The following is a 17,920-nucleotide window of genomic DNA, read 5'->3' as shown; positions in this document are numbered from 1 at the left end:
GTCTAGTCAAGCAGCCTGAGTCAAGGAAGCATCTTGCACAATAAACTCGGCAAAGAAAGAAACCCCTTTTTCAGGACCCTATCTTTCAAAGATAATTCACAAAAATCCAAATAACTTCACAGATCTTCATTGTAAAGGGTTTAAACACTGTTTCCCATGCCTGTTATACGAACCATAAACAATGAACATGCACTTGTGGAACGGTCGTTAAGACACTAACAGCTTACAGACGGTAGGCAATTAAGGTCGCAGTTATGAGAACTTAGGACACTAAAGAGGCCTTTCTACTGACTCTGAAAAACACCAAAAGAAAGATGCCCAGGGTCCCTGCTCATCTGCGTGAACGTGCCTTAGGAGGAGGCATGAGGACTGCAGATGTGGCCAGGGCAATACATTACAAAGTCCGTACTGTGAGACGCCTAAGACAGCCCTACAGGGAGACAGGACGGACAGCTGATCGTCCTCGCAGTGGCAGACCACATAACAACACCTGCACAGGATCGGTACATCCGAACATCACACCTGCGGGACWGGTACAGGATGGCAACAACAMCTGCCCGAGTTACACCAGGAACGCACAATCCCTCCATCAGTGCTCACTGTCCGCAATAGGCTGAGGCTGGACTGAAGGCTTGTAGGCCTGTTGTAAGGCCGGTCCTCACCAGACATTACCGGCAACAACGTCGCCTACGGGCACAAACCCACCGTCACTGTGTCTGTCATGGTCTGGGGTGGTGTGTCAAAGCATCATCGGACTGAGCTTGTTGTCATTGCAGGCAATCTCAACTCTGTGCTTTAAAGGGAAGACATCCTCCTCCCTCGTGGTACCCTTCCTGCAGGCTCATCCTGACATGAAACTTCAGCATGACAATGCCACCAGCCGTACTGCTCGTTCTAGGGCCATTCCCCCCAGAAATGTCAGGGAACTTGCAGGTGCCTTGGTAGAAGAGTGAGGTAACATCTCAAAGCAAGAACTGGCAAATCTGGTGCAGTCCATGAGGAGGAGATGCACTGCAGTACTTAATACAGCTGGTGGCCACACCAGATACTGACTTTTGATTTTGACCCCCCCCCTCCCCTTTTGATCAGGGACACATTATTCCATTTCTGTTAGTCACATGTCTGTGGAACTTGGTCAGTTTGTCTGTTGAATCTTATGTTCATACAAATATTTGCACATGTTAAGTTTGCTGAAAATTAACGCAGTTGACAGTGAGAGGACGTTTCTTTTTTTGCGAAGTTAGAGGGAAGCCCATAAAATTGTCAGACCCAAGTCATAACGATTTTCTCTGCTACCGCACAGCAAGCGGTACCAGAGCGCCAAGTCTAGGACCAAAAGGTTCCTCAACAGCTTCTACCCCCAAGCCATAAGACTGCTAAACAATTAATAAAATCACCACCGGACAATTTACTTTGACCCCCCCCCTCCCTTCTATACACTGCTGCTACTCGCTGTTTATCTATGCATAGTCACTTCACCCCCACCTACATGTACAAATTACCTCAACTAGCCTGTAACCCCGCACACTGTATATAACCTCGTTATTCTTATGGTGTTACTTTTTATTTTAGTCTACTTGGTAAATCTTTTCTTAACTCTTCTTGACCTGCACTGTTGGTTAAGGGCTTGTAAGTAAGCATTTCACAGTAACGTCTGCACTTGTTGTATTCAGCGCATGTGTCAAAGTTTGATTTGACCTTGAGAATAATATAATGGATAATCTCAGGTTAATTGCATCGACAGATTTTTCACCTAGGCGGCTCCGGGATTCGAACCAGAAACATTTCGGTTATTGGCCCAACACTCTTAACCTCTAGGCTACCTGCCGCCAGAAAACATGACATAATACTGTTTACACAGAGCTCCCGTAGGATGGTTATCATTTGTTTTAAAACAATAGATTATATTGTCAAGGTGACCTTTGTAGCCTCTGCTACAGTCAGGAAAAGTGTTGATTAGCTAAATATAGGGTTTCTCCAACTCGATTCCTGCAGAGCTACCATCCTTTAGGTTTTAGCTCCAACCCTAATCTAGTGCACTTGATTCTAATATAATTAGCTAATTGATATGCTGAATCTGGTTAGTTACGACTGGGGTTGCTGTGAACCTACAGGAGGGTAGCTCTCCAGAAACCGAGTTGGAGAGCCCTGAGGTACACCTATTCAGTGATTGCAGGTTTCTTCTCTTTATTTCAATCAATATAGTTTACTACTTTACAAAGTGTTGAATAAGGTTTAAGCATTAAGCACACCCGTTTCTTATACTACACTATACCTGTGTATCCCAGTAGGCCAATATTGTGGACCGCCAGTACTCTCTTCTCCAGAGGCAGTTCTGTGTTCTGAATGTTCTGGCCTGCTAGTCTAATCTTTTTATAGTGCAGGTTCTTATTGCCTTCATCAGACCCCTCATCATTGGGAAACAGGTAGTTTTTGATATGGTTGCTGTAAAATAATGCAATTCGCTGAATCATGGTGTTTTCCTCTGTGTTCAGCCGAATGTGTGTGGATTGGAATGCTTGAGATGGAATACAAAATGCTCTAACCATTGTGATGTATCTACATTCTTTATGCAAGTAGAATTACTTCAGAGATATMCATAGACAGGGATAGTTCTTTCTCTATGGAAATACCAATCACACAAGCACAGGAATTTATCTGCTGGTTTATGTAGGCTGATAATCCCTGTCTGAACACAACTTTTTTTTCTTGTTAGAAAACTTTGTAAAGTCAGCTAGAGTTAAGTTTCCCAACTCCAGTCCTTGAGTACCCCGAACTGTACACATTTTCATTGTTGCCCTGGACAAACATGCCCGATTCAACTCAAGGGCTTGATGATAAATTGAATCAGGTGTGCTTGTCTGGGGCTACAACGAAAATGTGTGCTGTTGGGGGTACTCAAGGACTGGAGTTGGGAAACTTAACTCAGTGAAGAGCAGTGAGAGCAGAAATCAGTGAGAGCAGAAATCAGTGAGAGCAGAAATCAGTGAAGTAGATATCAGAGCACACGTCAGAATTGGGGCTAGCAGCAGTTGATGGGCCAGGGTGTACGTGCACATTTCCAGATATCAAATCAAAGTTTATTTGTCACGTGCGCCGAATACAACAGGTGTAGACCTTACAGTGAAATGCTTACTTACAGGCTCTAACCAATAGTGCGGGGGGAAATAAAATAAAAACGTAAAAAGACATTTGAAAATAAGAGTAGCAAGGCTATATACAGACACCGGTTAGTCAGGCTTATTGAGGTAGTATGTACATGTAGGTATGGTTAAAGTGACTATGCATATATGATGAACAGAGAGTAGCAGTAGCGTAAAAGGACGGGTTGGCGGGAGGTGGGACACAATGCAGATAGCCCAGTTAGCCAATGTGCGGGAGCACTGGTTGGTCGGGCCAATTGAGGTAGTATGTACATGGATGTATGGTTAAAGTGACTATGCATATAAGATAAACAGAGAGTAGCAGCAGCGTAAAAGAGGGGGGTTGGGGGGGGCGCACACAATGTAAATAGTCCGGGTAACCATTGGTTACCTGTTCAGAAGTCTTATGGCTTGGGGTAAAAACTGTTGAAAAGCCTTTTTGTCCTAGACTTGGCACTCCGGTACCGCTTGCAATGCGGTAGTAGAGGGAACAGTTCTATGACTGGGGTGGCTGGGGTCTTTGACAATTTTTAGGGCCTTCCTCTGACACTGCCTGGTATAGGGGTCCTGGATGGCAGGCAGCTTTGCCTCAGTGATGTATTGGGCCGTACGCACTACCCTCTGAAGTACCTTGCTGTCAGAGGACGAGCAATTGCCGTACCAGGCAGTGATGCAACCGGTCAGGGTGCTCTTGATGTTGCAGCTGAAGAACCTTTTGAGGATCTCAGGACCCATGCCAAATCTTTTTAGTTTCCTGAGGGGGAATAGGCTTTGTCGTGCCCTCTTCACGACTGTTCTTGTGTGTTTGGACCATTCTAGTTTGTTGTTGATGTGGACACTGAGGAATTTGAGCTCTCAACCTGCTCCCACTACAGCCCCGTCGATGAGAATGGGGACGTGCTCGGTGTTCCTTTTCCTGTAGTCCACAATCATCTCCTTAGTCTTGGTTACGTTGAGGATAGGTTGTTACTTCGGCACCACCCGGCCAGGTGTCTGACCTCCTCCCTATAGGCTGTCTCGTCGTTGTCGGTGATCAGGCCTACTACTGTTGTGTCGTCTGCAAACTTAATGATGTGTGGGACTCGTGCCTGGCCATGCAGTCGTGTGGTGAACAGGGAGTACAGGGAGGGACTGAGCACGCACCCCTGGAGCTCCAGGTTGTAGGATCAGTGTGGCAGATGTGTTGCTACCTACCCTCACCACCTGGGGGCGACCCGTCAGGAAGTCCAGGATCCATTTGCAAAGGGAGGTGTTTAGTCCCAGGTTCCTTGGCTTAGTGTTGAGCTTTGAGGGTACTATGGTGTTGAACGCTGAGCTGTAGTCAATGAATAGCATTCTCCATAGGTGTTCCTTTTGTCCAGGTGGGAAAGGGCAGTGTGGAGTGCAATAGAGATTGCATCATCTGTGGATCTGTTTGGGCGGTATGCAAATTGGAGTGGGTCTAGGTTTCTGGAGTAATTGGTGTTGATGTGAGCCATTACCAGCCTTTCAAAGCACTTCATGGCTGACAGACGTGAGTGCACAGTCTGTAGTCATTTAGGCAGGTTGCCTTGTGTCTTGGGCACAGGGACTATGGTGGTCTGCTTGAAACATGTTGGTATTACAGACTCAATCAGGGACATGTTGAAAATGTCAGTGAAGACACCTGCCAGTTTGCAGTGGCTTCCCTCGGCTTGCAAGCCTCCCCCTTTCCCTCCAAACATAACAATGGTCATTATGGCCAAACAGTTCCATTTTGTTTCATCAGACCAGAGATATTTCTCCAAAAAGTACAATCTTGTCCCCATGTGCAGTTGCAAATCGTAGTCTGGCTTTTTTATGGCGTTTGGAGAGGGTTCTTCCTGCGGCAGCCTTTCAGGTTATGTCGATATAGGACTCGTTTTTACTGTGGATATAGTACTTTTGTACCCGTTCCTCCAGCATCTCACAAGGTCCTTTACTGTGTTCTGGGATTGATTAGACTTTTCGCCACAAAGTACGTTCATCTCTAGGAGACAGAACGCGTCTCCTTCCTGAGCGGTATGACGGCTGCGTGGTCCCATAGTGTTTATACTTGCGTACTATTGTTTGTACAGATGAACGTGTACCCTCGGCATTTGGAAATTGCTCCCAAGGATGACCAACTGTGGAGGTCTACAATTAATTTAGGTCTTGGCTGATTTCTTTTGATTTTCCCATGATGTCAAGCAAGGAGGAACTGAGTTTTGAAGGAGACCTTGAAATTAATCCACAGGTACACCTCCATAGATTCTTAAATGATGTCAATTAGCCAATCAGAAGCTTCTAAAGCCATGACATAATTTTCTGGAATTGTCCAAGCTGTTTAAAGGCACAGTCAACTTAGTGTATGTAAACTTCTGACCCACTGGAWTTGTGATTAAGTGAAATAATCTGTAAACAATTGTTGGAAAAATTACTTGTGTCATGCAAAAAGTAGATGTCCTTACCGACTTGCCAAAACTATAGTTTGTTAACAGACATTTGTGAAGTGGTTGAAAAATGAGTTTTAATGACTCCAACCTAAGTGTATGTAAACTTCTGACTTCAACTGTAAATCTGACAGCCAACTTTCTAGCTCTAGCAACTTTCTGTCTCGCTCTCTCTGTTCCCTGGAACCATTATACAAAGAAACTAAATTCACAAATTCTACAGCACAATGGCACATGTCTCAAGTGCAAAACTAATAATGACTCAATCCATGCTTTCTGGGAATGCTATAAAGTTTGGCAGTTGTGGGCGGAGCTAGAAAGTTGGCTGTCAGATTTACAGTTGAAGTCAACTGAAGTCACAAGACATCACTAAGGAAGTTAAAGCTTGGTCGCAAATGGGTCTTCCAAATGGACAATGACCCAAAGCATACTTCCAAAGTTGTGGCAAAATGTCTTAAGGAAACAAAGTCAAGGTATTGGAGTGGCCATCACAAAGCCCTGACCTCAACCCCATATAAAATTTGTGGGCAGAACTGAAAAAGTGTGTGTGTGAGCAAGGAGGCCTACAAACCTGACTCAGTTACACCAGCTCTGTCACACCTGTCAAGAGGAATGGGCCAAAATTCACCCAACTTATTGTGGGAAGCTTGTGGAAGGCTACCTGAAACATTTGACCCAAGTTAAACAATTTAAAGGCAATGCTACCAAATACTAATTGAGTGTATGTTAACTTCTGACTGACTGGGAATGTGAAAGAAATAAAAGCTGAAATAAATCATTCTCTCTACTATTATTCTGACATTTCACATTCTTAAAATAAAGTGTTGATCCTAACTGACCTAAGACAGGGAATCTTTACTCTGATTAAATGTCAGGAATTGTGAAAAACTGAGTTTAAATGTATTTGGCTAAGGTGTATGTAAACTTCCAACTTCAACTATATTACAATGTAAACGTACTTTTATTTTGTCTGTCTGCATATTTCAAGATATGGCATATAGGGGTGTTGTGAGATACCCGATGGGCTGGACAATTATCTTCTCATAACTCATCTTGAAAAAATGTATACAAAAAAACTTGGAAGTCTATTAATCCCCCATCGTTGACACTATTTTAATAGCATGGTCGACCGAGAAAAACAAATTGGTACAATTTAAGACCAAGTGGCAAACAATGTAGGGATGGGAGAGTGAGCATGCTGGTCTGGGCAGATGCTCTGGAGGCAGCAGTCTAAGGCACTGCATCTCAGTGCAAGAGGCATCACTACAGACCCTGGTTCAATTCCAGGCTGTATCACAACTGGCTGTGATTGGGAGTCCCATTGGGATTGGCTCCTCTTGATCAGATCACGTAAACAACATGCAAGGTGGCCCTATTCTAAGAAAAGGCATCGGCAAGATTACAACCTGTGAACTTCTGATCCATATCCCATTATCTCCAATAAATGACACAATCGGACAACATTTTCATAATTATGCAAAAATAAACTTTATTGCCACTTTCATTGAGCAGGAGAAATACTGTAAACCAAAAGGAGAAAATAATATAATGCAGTCTACTGAAGCTATGTGACATGACCTTTCCGTGTGCTTTCTGTTCCAAGTCCAAGGTTCACCATAATGTAAAGATATAATGCAAATCATGTGTGGTTACATAAAATATGATGAATATCAAACAACGTTGAAATATTTGACCTACGTGTTTAATCTGATGACTTGGATTGGAATAGAAGCAAAATGTCAATTCACAACACTGGTCACTTCTAGTAGAAAGAAAGCAGAGGCCTCGTGGAGAACACAACAAGGATGTTGTTAGATTAGTTCTTGAAGTAACGAGTATCATCTTACCAAAATACTGTAATGTTATTCACATCATGGGAGAAACAGGCACATTGTTACTCAAAGTATAGACCATGTTCAGAGAACACAAGGCCACACTTTCACATAGAAAAACAAAAAGCCATATTTAACAACTCACACTTACAGCTTTAATATACAAAAGAAAAAAATGACATTATCACACATATTACTGCCTTAAATACACCTTTTTCATCGCTATGGCTTTTGGAGAGTGTGCAATTAGTTAGAACCCGATGTAATGTCACAGGATTGAGATGATCATTTAGATAACATTGATTAATATTGTTGTGCTTTTCAGGTGAGTCTGGGTGTAGAGGCCAGGTTGCAGATAGGTTCATAATTMATTCTTACTAAAGTTGATTTTCTTAAATTCAGGCTTTAACTTTGGTTATAAGTCACTTGTGTAATAAAGTAACATTCTCTAATATCTACTGTCCCATTTGGAGCAAAGCTATATGATATTGGCAAATCCTCTCCAAATAATATCAGCCATCCATTCTACTTAAAGGAAGAATCCACTCAAACAGCTTTTTGGTATTTGTTTTCATTAGTCTACTGTTGATACGGTCCCAAAATATAGTTTGAGTGGATTTTTCCTTTAAACGTATAAACAAATTCCATAAGAGATAAGCAAGATCATTCCCAAAATGAATTTGAGGCCAATATTTCAAATGTCAACCAGAAGCAGGATATGAAACAAATATACAGCTATTTTACTAGTATCTGCATTCTGCCCTCTTACTCAAAAAAGTTAATGCAAATTAAAGAATATTAGAATCCAAAATGTGACGTGTAAATAAAATAATAAATTAGGTCGAGAAACAAACATGTTTTGTTGTCGTGGCAAAGAAGCCACGGACTCAGTAGTATAGTTACAATAGGCATAAGAAGCTATACGGAGCACTATAGCCTCGGCAACATCCCAACAAACCCCTTGGTTCTGATCTGTACCGTTATGGAGCACTTACATTCTCCTTTCTCACTAACATTACCTAACTAACACACTCCTAGACTGCATTAGTACCAATAGGATGAAAAGAGCAGTACATGTATTAATGGGCACATGCATGGAGGCCAACCTGCTTCCAAAACAATAGATTCTGATCAATCTCCAGTGGCTTAAACAACTGATCTCAAATCAGTTCTCAGCAAGCAGACATTCAATCAAACTCTGAATGCAGATCCCAGGCATGTGTGGGTAGAAGAGTTTATTAAGCAGTCCAAGTATATGATTCTCTCTTCACGTTGTGCATGTTGATGACGTGAGGATATTGCTGGCCGGTAAGACACCGTCCTCCTCTTTTTGCATGTTGATGACGTGAGATTGCGAACATTGCTTAACTACCTCATCCTGAGCAACCTGAATCTGTCTTCTGACTTCTCATCCATGACACACTGACAGAAAGTGTTCAAACTGTCTTGTAAAATCCCTGAAACTCAACGGTGCATACCAGAAAAACACCAACTCAATCCATTTAGATGCGTCACTCATTATCACACAGAGTATAATGCTGTGCTATTATATTTACATGCCTGCCACAGTGCAATTCGAAAAGCGCAAATAGCCGTCGACTAATGTGAACGTCACTTACTAAAACAAATAATTAATAGCAGTTATATAAAGCAATCATAACTGTGATACTGATTATAACAATGTCAAACACAACCGTGATAATAAGATTCATAATAATAGTTATGATAGTAAATAGGCTCTGTCTGTGCAGTGAGAGATTGCTTAATAGTGGTGGTCAGTGGACAGCTAGGATTTAGACCAGTCTGTTGAGAAGGATGAGACATGTGGCCCTTTGATGATTAGTTGGGCTCCTCTGCTTTGATCAGGCCCCTCCCCCTAGCTGTGTCCATTCAAATGCATGTTCAGGCGCAGTGGAGGGAGGCCAGGACAGGTTGTTCTGTTGGGGGGGGGTTGTCCCCCTCCTGTGGTTATGCTGCTCCTAGGTTAAGTTAATTAGACCTGTGCTTTCAGAAGGCGGTGGTGACAGCGTTCCCTCGCCGTGTCCCCAGTTGTACCAGCTCCCTGGGCACCGTGTCCAGCTGCTCATAYGCCAGACGCCCCTCCTCTCCTGGGGACCGTCATCAGCGGAAGAAGAAAGAGGAGTCACATGTTAGACCTCAACCATTTGAAAATGGATCTAGGTTCACTAAAACAGACATCGTTTGTCAATCACTCACCCAAGGTGAGCAGGGTTTCTATGGCAATGTGGTGAAGTTCCTCGTCTGCCGAGTCACACAGCAACACCACCGCTCGGATACTCTCTACTGCCTGACAGGGAGAAGAACAGGTTCACTTCATAACCGGTACGTTGATGAAAGGAGACTAAGCCACTGAAGAAGTTCATAAGGAATGTATGTCACGCTCTTGCTTCAGGGAGACATAATGAATATGAATTACTTGATTAATAAATAAATCTTACTAAGACCAGGAACATACAGACTGGTTAAACTCCACTTTATCTTCCATAGAAATAGAATATTGCTGTCAGATATACACTGACCTGTAGACAACTGAGAGCAGCGCAGGCAGACCTTTGGGTCAGAACTCCCCCCTCCGACAAGGACTGTGTGTAGCAGTCCACCGCCTGTAAACACACACACAGAAACTCATGAACTCAGTTAGTTCCCTGCCGTAACACACCTGCCCAGTAATCCTGGCTGGTTTAGTGAGTACCTTGACAGACAGTAGGGTTGATCCTTGACGCTCCCAGGCTAATAGAAACACCATTTCACACACACACACTGACCTTTGACCTAAAGGGTGTGTGAGAGGCAGCGGAAGTGATGTAGGCAGTTGCGGCCTTGCTGAGCTGGGGGTCTTTGTGGGAGAGGAGGGAGGCCAGGGCCCTGAGAGTCTGCAACTGGGGACACAGGCCGGTGTGTGACATCTCTTCTAATTCCTTTAGACAACGCGCCGAGTCGCCGCTGCTCAGGCCTTCCGCAAACACAGCTGAGGGATGGACGGCCATTCCAGTTTATTACATAATTAACTCACACGGTACTTATAGCTACAAGCAAGTTTTGTTCAGCGGAACATGTAGCAAGTCTTAATGTTTGGACCCCCTCAGTCTTCATCAGATCAGACCTCTAACTTGGGTTACTGACTGGTTCTACATTCCACACTACATCATTGTCTTGCCAAACAGAAAAATGTTAGTTAAAGCAAAACAGACTGGCACCTAGACTATAAACAACTCAGCCTCCAAGAAATGTAGTACACTAGGACCCCCAACAGATGAGGAAGGGAGGCTAGTAACATGAATGCTAGTAGAAGGTGTGTTGGTCCTGAGTCTTACCCTCTCTGGCCACCCGCAGTAGGTGTTCCTCCATGTCCCCAACACTGTGCTCTGAGACGTAGCTGTGGAATTGGAACACTGTGAGGACGTCCTGGGACAGGGCCGAGGGAGGAGGGGAGGCCAGTTCACTCCTGTCCACCATCTCACTCACCACCAGCCAGATCACTGTGGAGGACCGAGAGGGAAGAGAGAGACAGCTGTGTGAGATGTATACAGTGACAGGACAGACAGCCGTGTGAGATGTATACAGTGACAGTACTGAGACAGCCGTGTGAGATGTATACAGTGACAGGACTTGAGATGTATACAGTGACAGGACAGACAGCCGTGTGAGATGATTATACAGTGACAGGACTGAGACAGCTGTGTGAGATGTATACAGTGACAGAATGAGACAGCTGTGTGAGATGTATACAGTGACAGGATGAGACAGCTGTGTGAGATGTATACAGTGACAGGAATGAGACAGCTGTGTGAGATGTATACAGTGACAGGACAGACAGCCGTGTGAGATGTATACAGTGACAGGAATGAGACAGCTGTGTGAGATGTATACAGTGACAGGACAGACAGCTGTGTGAGATGTATACAGTGACAGGAATAGACAAGCTGTGTGAGATGATACAGTGACAGTACTGAGACAGCCGTGTGAGATGTATACATGACAGGACAGACAGCCGTGTGAGATGTATACAGGTGACAGGACAGACAGCTGTGTGAGATGTTAAGTGACAGGACAGACAGCCGTGTGAGATGTATACAGTGACAGGACTGAGACAGCGCTGTGAAGTGTATACAGTGACAGGACAGACAGCTGTGTGAGATGTATACAGTGACATTACTGAGACAGCGCGTGTGAGATGTATACAGTGACAGGACAGACAGCTGTGTGAGATGTATACAGTGACAGGACAGACAGCTGTGTGAGATGTATACAGTGACAGGACGAGACAGCCGTGTGAGATGTATACAGTGACAGGACAGACAGCTGTGTGAGATGTATACAGTGACAGGACAGACAGCTGTGTGAGATGTATACAGTGACAGGACAGACAGCTGTGTGAGATGTATACAGTGACAGGACAAACAGCTGTGTGAGATGTATACAGTGACAGACAGACAGCTGTGTGAGATGTATACAGTGACAGGACAGACAGCCGTGTGAGATGTATACAGTGACGTATACAGTGACAGGACAGCTGCACTACACACAATGTCAGGGTTCCCTAATTGGTGGTTTTATTTGGCCCACAAGTTTTATCAGCAAAAACAAAGAAAACATATATTTTTTTTGCATTGTCATTGTTGGACRTAAGACTGTAAAAACAGCAGGAAATCAGCTCCAAGTGATTTTAATTTTGGAAATCTGTTCCCAAGTATTCCCACGCATGATAGAGACACGTGGTCATATGTGTAAGAAAGGTTTTAAATTTGTATGTCTTAGTCAATTATTATCTCTGTTTGKGCTTCTTGCAGTCAATTTGCAGTCTACAAATTATTTGTAATTATGTTCCGGCCCCTCGAAATCCGCGCAAGAAAAAAAAACAGCCCACAGCTGAATCTAGCTGATGATCCCTGAACTATGGTGTAATCAATCAGATTCACCCACATACACATCATACACTTTGTATATGTTGGAAACAAATAGCTACAAACACAAAACGTTTTAAGACACAAACACACACACAGAGAGAAAGAGAGCCCTGCCTGTTTCAGCTGTGGTGTGTGGGTGCCTCTCCTGCAGTGGACTGGTGTAGCTGTGGTGCATGTGTTTAAGCACCCGGTCCAGCGTAGTGTGAAACTGTCCTCCAGAACCACTACACTCTGACCACAGAGCCATCAGCCCTGGCCGCTCTGCCAGCCCTGGGAGCACTGAGAGAGAGGACATAGAGATTCATTATCTGACCTAGTTCCTTGCCCCAGAGAGGGAGTACAAAGTAGCCTCCATTATATTCATATTTACTGAACTGTAAAGTATCAAGAGAGAGAGAGTGAGAACCCACCGTCAGCAGCCGAGGTGATGCTCCCCAGGTGTTCTGTGCTGAATTCTCCAAGATCCTCTAACAGCTGAGTCTGAGCTGACAGCTTCTGGAGCTGGGCTCTACGCTGCCAAGGGCTCCCTCCACTGGACAGGAGCTGTCATTACACACGGAGATTGAGTTGGTGCACACATAGTCTAGCCAAACCACGTAGTATTGTGCTAGTCGCCACTCTTCCATGCAGTCGCAGCCAATAAATGACAAGAGAACTTCCCGGCCACACTCTTAGATCAACGCTAATTTCATTTTCTACATCTGCTCAAGACTGTAATTAGTTAGCATGACAGAGTCTAGTTTGTTACCAATTGGGAAAATTATGTTTGACATTTAAATTACAGACAGCCTAATAGGAGCGCAGTGGATTTGAGACATGCTTGACTATAACAATATCATAAGAAAAACATTTCTCTATCATTTTCCAGATTTCCTCTGTGAGGGCACGAGCATGTTCATTCACCTGGATGAGATGATCGCAGTACTGCAGATGAATGACGATGGCCATGTCCAGATTCTCATTGCCGGTGGTGAGAGGCAGGGGGCTGCCGGCCACACTGTTGCCCACCCCGGTGTCCTCCGTCAGGGCTTCACTCAGGTGGCCCCTGGCCTCTGGGTGCTGGCCTCCAGGCCTGTTAGACAGACAGGAGATACACACAGTCACCACCAGAGGGCAGCAGCAGAGTATAGAAATGGAATACAATCACTACTAAAACCATGAGAATATAACAGTATGTAAATCAGCCTGATATGTGATACTAGAGTTAAATGCATTATGTTTCCATAATTTTAAGTAATTTGTTCCATCGTAATATAGAGGCTCTGGTACAGAATAGCATTTACTGGCTGACACTCAATACTGAACATGAGTAGCTGTTTAACACCCTACAATGTTTATTGAATTATACAAACTCTCTAGGATTGTGATCTGGACAGGAAGTGGGCACCCGAGACAGACAGAAAGAGACAGAATAAGAAGAGCGAGATAGGAGAGGGACATGGCCAGAGAGACACATAGGGCAGAAAAACAAACCAARCCACGACACTGTTAGGCTGACAACAGCGATAACAATCACACCACACAACGTGCATGACAGTCACAGCAACACATGACAAATAAAAAAGGGAGAGCCACACACTCTAGGAGCTCAGATGCAATAATTTAATAACCTAATAACCTACGTTTCCACAGACAAGCTGTCTTCATCAGGGTATAATTAAGCAATAAGTCCCGAGGTGTTGTGGTATATGGCCACAACATGACCACAAACCCAAAGTGCCTTATTGCTATTATAAACTGGTTACCAACGTAATTAGAGCAATAAAAATAAATGTTTTGTCATACCCGTGGTATACCACGGCTGTCAGCTAATCAGCATTCAGGGCTGAACCAGTTTATGATGACAAACACTGCGGGTCACTAGTTTATATAGTGTCAAAAGACACACACAGGTGTCTGTAATCATGGCGGGCTGTGGCCTGATATCAGTGGTTGATTTACAGATAAAAATAGAACATATAAAAAACAAATGGATAGCATACGATCATACATACAATTTGGCTAAATAGGCCTACAAACATTTACAATGATTAGTAGAATCACAAGAATGGCTTCAGATCAAAGTCTACGTTGAGACCGAAGGGAGAAAGGGTCTTTAAATTAAACATCCAGGCAGCCTCTCGTTTTATCAATAAATTGTCAAGGTCACCCCCTCTCCTAGGATAGGCGACGTGATGCCGATATAACGTAGGGACGAAATCAAGTGGTTCGCTTCTAAAAAGTGGCCCGCAACTGTGTACGTCARGTTTTTACACGTGCTACGATGCCCCGAGAGTCGTACTTTTGATTCGCGCTTCGTTTTACCCACATATTTTTTTATCACAAGGACAAGTTATAAGATAAATAACTGCCTTAGTGGAGCACGTAATAACACCTTTGATTGGGATCTGTTTCCCTGTTTGGGGGTGTTTGAAGGACCTACATTTGTGCAAGTGCCATTGCATTGAGCGCAGACAATACACTTGTATTTTCCATCCGGTAGAGGYGCAAATAGACATTGTGCATTGGTATTTTGGGGTGGTAAATCAGAGTTTACCAATTCATCTCTGAGATTTATGCCCTGCAAGAATACGACCAAGGGAGGGTTCGAAAGCACATTACCAATACTGTCATCGGCTCCTAGAATGTGCCAATGTTTGTGAACGATTCCATTAATTTGTTCAGAGCACTTTGAATAGCTGGTAGTAAGAACGCACAAATGCTTCTTTCACTGTCCTTGAAATAGATAATCTCTTGATTTGTTTTGGATTTTCTCAATGGCAGTATTAATCTGACCATTTTTGTACCCCAACTCCTTGAATTTTATTTGCGTCTCAGCCATATTTCTGTCAATCTGATTGTTTTTTGCAAATTATTTTTATTTGACCGAATTGGCTGTAGGGCAAACTGTTTTTCAAGGGAAGCGGGTGACAGCTATCAGCCATCAACAAACTGTTACCATCAGTAGGTTTCCTGTAAAGATCAGTGTATGTTACATTATCCTCACAAAATCAGAAGATCAAGGAAACTGATTTGACGTGTGTCAGATTGCATAGTAAATCATACAAATTAACATAGTTAGGAGCCATAGGATATCCCATAGGAGTACCCTTTGTCTGAATAAAGAAATAACTTACAAACATGAAATAGTTGTGTGTGAGTACTACTAGTCACAGCAACACAGACAGTCACAGACAGCAACAAGACAATAGTCTAACCCTAAAGAACCTACACCTGGCAGAGACTGCTAACCTGACTCCACTGGACAGAGGCACAGGGCTAGAGAGACAAACAGGAGGGGAGGAGAGACCGGTGGGGGGGTGAAAGAAAGATAGGGGAGATAGACAGAAGGGGGGGAGAAGGAGAGGCGGTGAGAGACATAAGGGGCGAGAGAGGAGGAGAGACATGAGGGGGGAGAGATGGGGTAGGAGGGAGAGAAAGAGGGTAGGAGAGAGATGGAGAGAGCGAGGAAGAGAGAGATAGGGTAGGAGAGGGAGAGAGAGATGGGAGACAAGGATAGGGGGAGTGATGAGGGGGAGAAAGAGATCGGGTGGGAGAGAGATGAGGGAGAGAGAGTGGGGTGAGGGGGAGAAATAGATGGGGTAGGAGGGGGAGAAATAGATGGGGTAGGAGGGAGAGAAAGAGATAGGATAGGAGAGAGGGAGAGAGATAGGGGGGAGAGAGGCGAGCGAGATAGGGGGAGAGAAGGAGAGGGGGAGAGCGAGACAGATGGAGGGAGAGAAGGAGCGAGGGGAGAGAGGACAGATAGGGTAGGAGAAAGGGAGAGAGATTGCGGGGGAGAGAAGGAGAGGGGGAGAGAGACAGCCTGGGTTAGTCACACACACACAGTGGTTAAAAGTACTTAAATGTAAGTTCCCATATTTGGGGACCCTATTTGATCTGCATTCCAGTTAGCGTTGTGAAGCATATACGAAATAAACACGGAATACGTTGATGCACACCGAAAGCCGGGACTCCACAGATCAGGTCGTATTTATCTGCTTGTGACCTACCGTTATTGATCACCAGCCCCGAGAGTCAAAATGTTTATTTTAGACAACATTTTCACCAAACAGCAAACATCTTACAAGTTAAGCTTCCATTTGGTCTGTGTTTGAGCTATAGCTACATGGGGGTATTCATCTTTAGGTTGGTAGGAACAAATCTAGCATATTGCCATGTTATCTGATATATGACTTAATGGCAACATCGAATGTCCACTGAGTGACTATATCTTTGCGCATCAAAAATATGTTGCCTGCTTAGGCATCCATTACACAGAGGATTGGCTACTATGGCACCTTGACAGTCTTGTAGCCAATGAGATAAGCTTTCCAGGGATATGCAGTTGACCTGGGTGGGACAAAGCAAGGCCTAGAACTTTTTATGCGTAATGTGAACTATTGCTACCTGGCTCAGAGACGAGACGCGTGCTTCATTACATTGTAAACAGATTTCATCGCTTTAATTTCATGACTTTAGCATAAAAGATCACTTCTCAAGAAGAAAATGGGGGAAAAACGAAAATATCAAACAGGAACTTAAAAAGAAAGCATCTATGAATAAGCATACCGACATAGAAGCGTTGAATAAAATACTGGAGTCGGACTTGGATCAGGGGAGCGATTTCGCCTCGGCCGATGACGATTACCTTCTAGAACGATTGGATGCACTTTTAGATCTGTAAGTAAATTATTTTCATGACTTTATATAGCTAATTTACTATATAGCTAATTTACTATATGCATTTCGTTTTTTATAAGTTGTCTGCTTTTTGTGCTTTGGATTTAGTTTACATAGGCCTATGTAACAAGTCATTTCAATGTTATATCATACATAGTAGTTCTTGTCTATGTTTCATATTAGTTCACTGTTTGCTGTTCTATGTTTCATGCTTGTAACTTTGGAGAGGCCACTAAACWATCATGGCCGTTGTTTATTTGTGGTTCTCACCTCTGCCTTCGTCTCCAAAGTGTTACTGTTTGCGTTGTGTGTGTGCTTCACACCTTCTATGCAAGTCACTGTACAGATAAAGTTTAGGCTTGGTGTTTTTACTTTACAGTAATGTCGTTTTGTACATTTTGTCAACTGTAATTCTGTCTGAACAATATWTCCCTTTATTTTATTCACCACAGAGTGGAGGATGCAGAGGATTTGAATGATGACGTTTAGGAGCCACCCCTCCCCAGCTAGTACCCCCGCCGGCCAAGGTCTTCACCCCCCACTGCTATGTCAATCACCCCGTCTGATGGTTCTACATCCATCACTCGACAAAGACCCCACTCCTCCTTCAACCACCCCCACTGCCGGCCCTGGCACCACTCCCCTGTCTGCAAGTTCATCTGGAGGTGCGGGGCAGGGAGGAGATCTAGGCCTCAACAGAGAAGAGGGAGAGGCAGTGGAAGCACTTGAAGATGATGAGGAGGCAGAACAATTTAGGTTTAAACCCAAACGACCTGAAGGCCCACAGTTGGTCAGTGATGAAACATACTTACAGCTGTTTCACCTCTACTTTACCACCTCTGTACTGGAACACTAATTAGTCATATCAACAAGTATGGGGACAAGAAGCAGCAGGGGGAAGGAAGGAAGATGACCTGGAAACCTGT

At 43.9% G+C, this 17,920-nt stretch overlaps 1 protein-coding gene across 4 annotated transcripts in view; it reads right to left on the bottom strand.

Moving 5' to 3' along the window:
• Positions 1 to 7,035: 7,035 nt before the first annotated feature.
• Positions 7,036 to 17,920, bottom strand: part of LOC111955725 (rho family-interacting cell polarization regulator 2) — a 107,529-nt gene continuing 96,644 nt past the window's right edge. For all 4 annotated transcript variants that reach the window (XM_023976019.2, XM_023976022.3, XM_023976020.2 and 1 more), the window contains 8 exons: positions 13,236 to 13,404; positions 12,743 to 12,875; positions 12,447 to 12,611; positions 10,740 to 10,904; positions 10,191 to 10,393; positions 9,945 to 10,028; positions 9,622 to 9,712; positions 7,036 to 9,512 (listed from right to left, as the gene is read on the bottom strand). In XM_023976019.2, the coding sequence (XP_023831787.1) occupies positions 9,412 to 9,512; positions 9,622 to 9,712; positions 9,945 to 10,028; positions 10,191 to 10,393; positions 10,740 to 10,904; positions 12,447 to 12,611; positions 12,743 to 12,875; positions 13,236 to 13,404 (1,111 nt within the window). In that variant the 3' untranslated portion in view covers positions 7,036 to 9,411. The remainder of the gene's footprint in view (positions 9,513 to 9,621; positions 9,713 to 9,944; positions 10,029 to 10,190; positions 10,394 to 10,739; positions 10,905 to 12,446; positions 12,612 to 12,742; positions 12,876 to 13,235; positions 13,405 to 17,920) is intronic.

Source organism: Salvelinus sp. IW2-2015, linkage group LG31, assembly GCF_002910315.2.
Source record: "Salvelinus sp. IW2-2015 linkage group LG31, ASM291031v2, whole genome shotgun sequence".
NCBI classification, from domain to species: domain Eukaryota; kingdom Metazoa; phylum Chordata; class Actinopteri; order Salmoniformes; family Salmonidae; genus Salvelinus; species Salvelinus sp. IW2-2015.
Note: the sequence above shows the minus strand (reverse complement) of the source record. Positions and strands in the feature narration are given on the sequence as shown.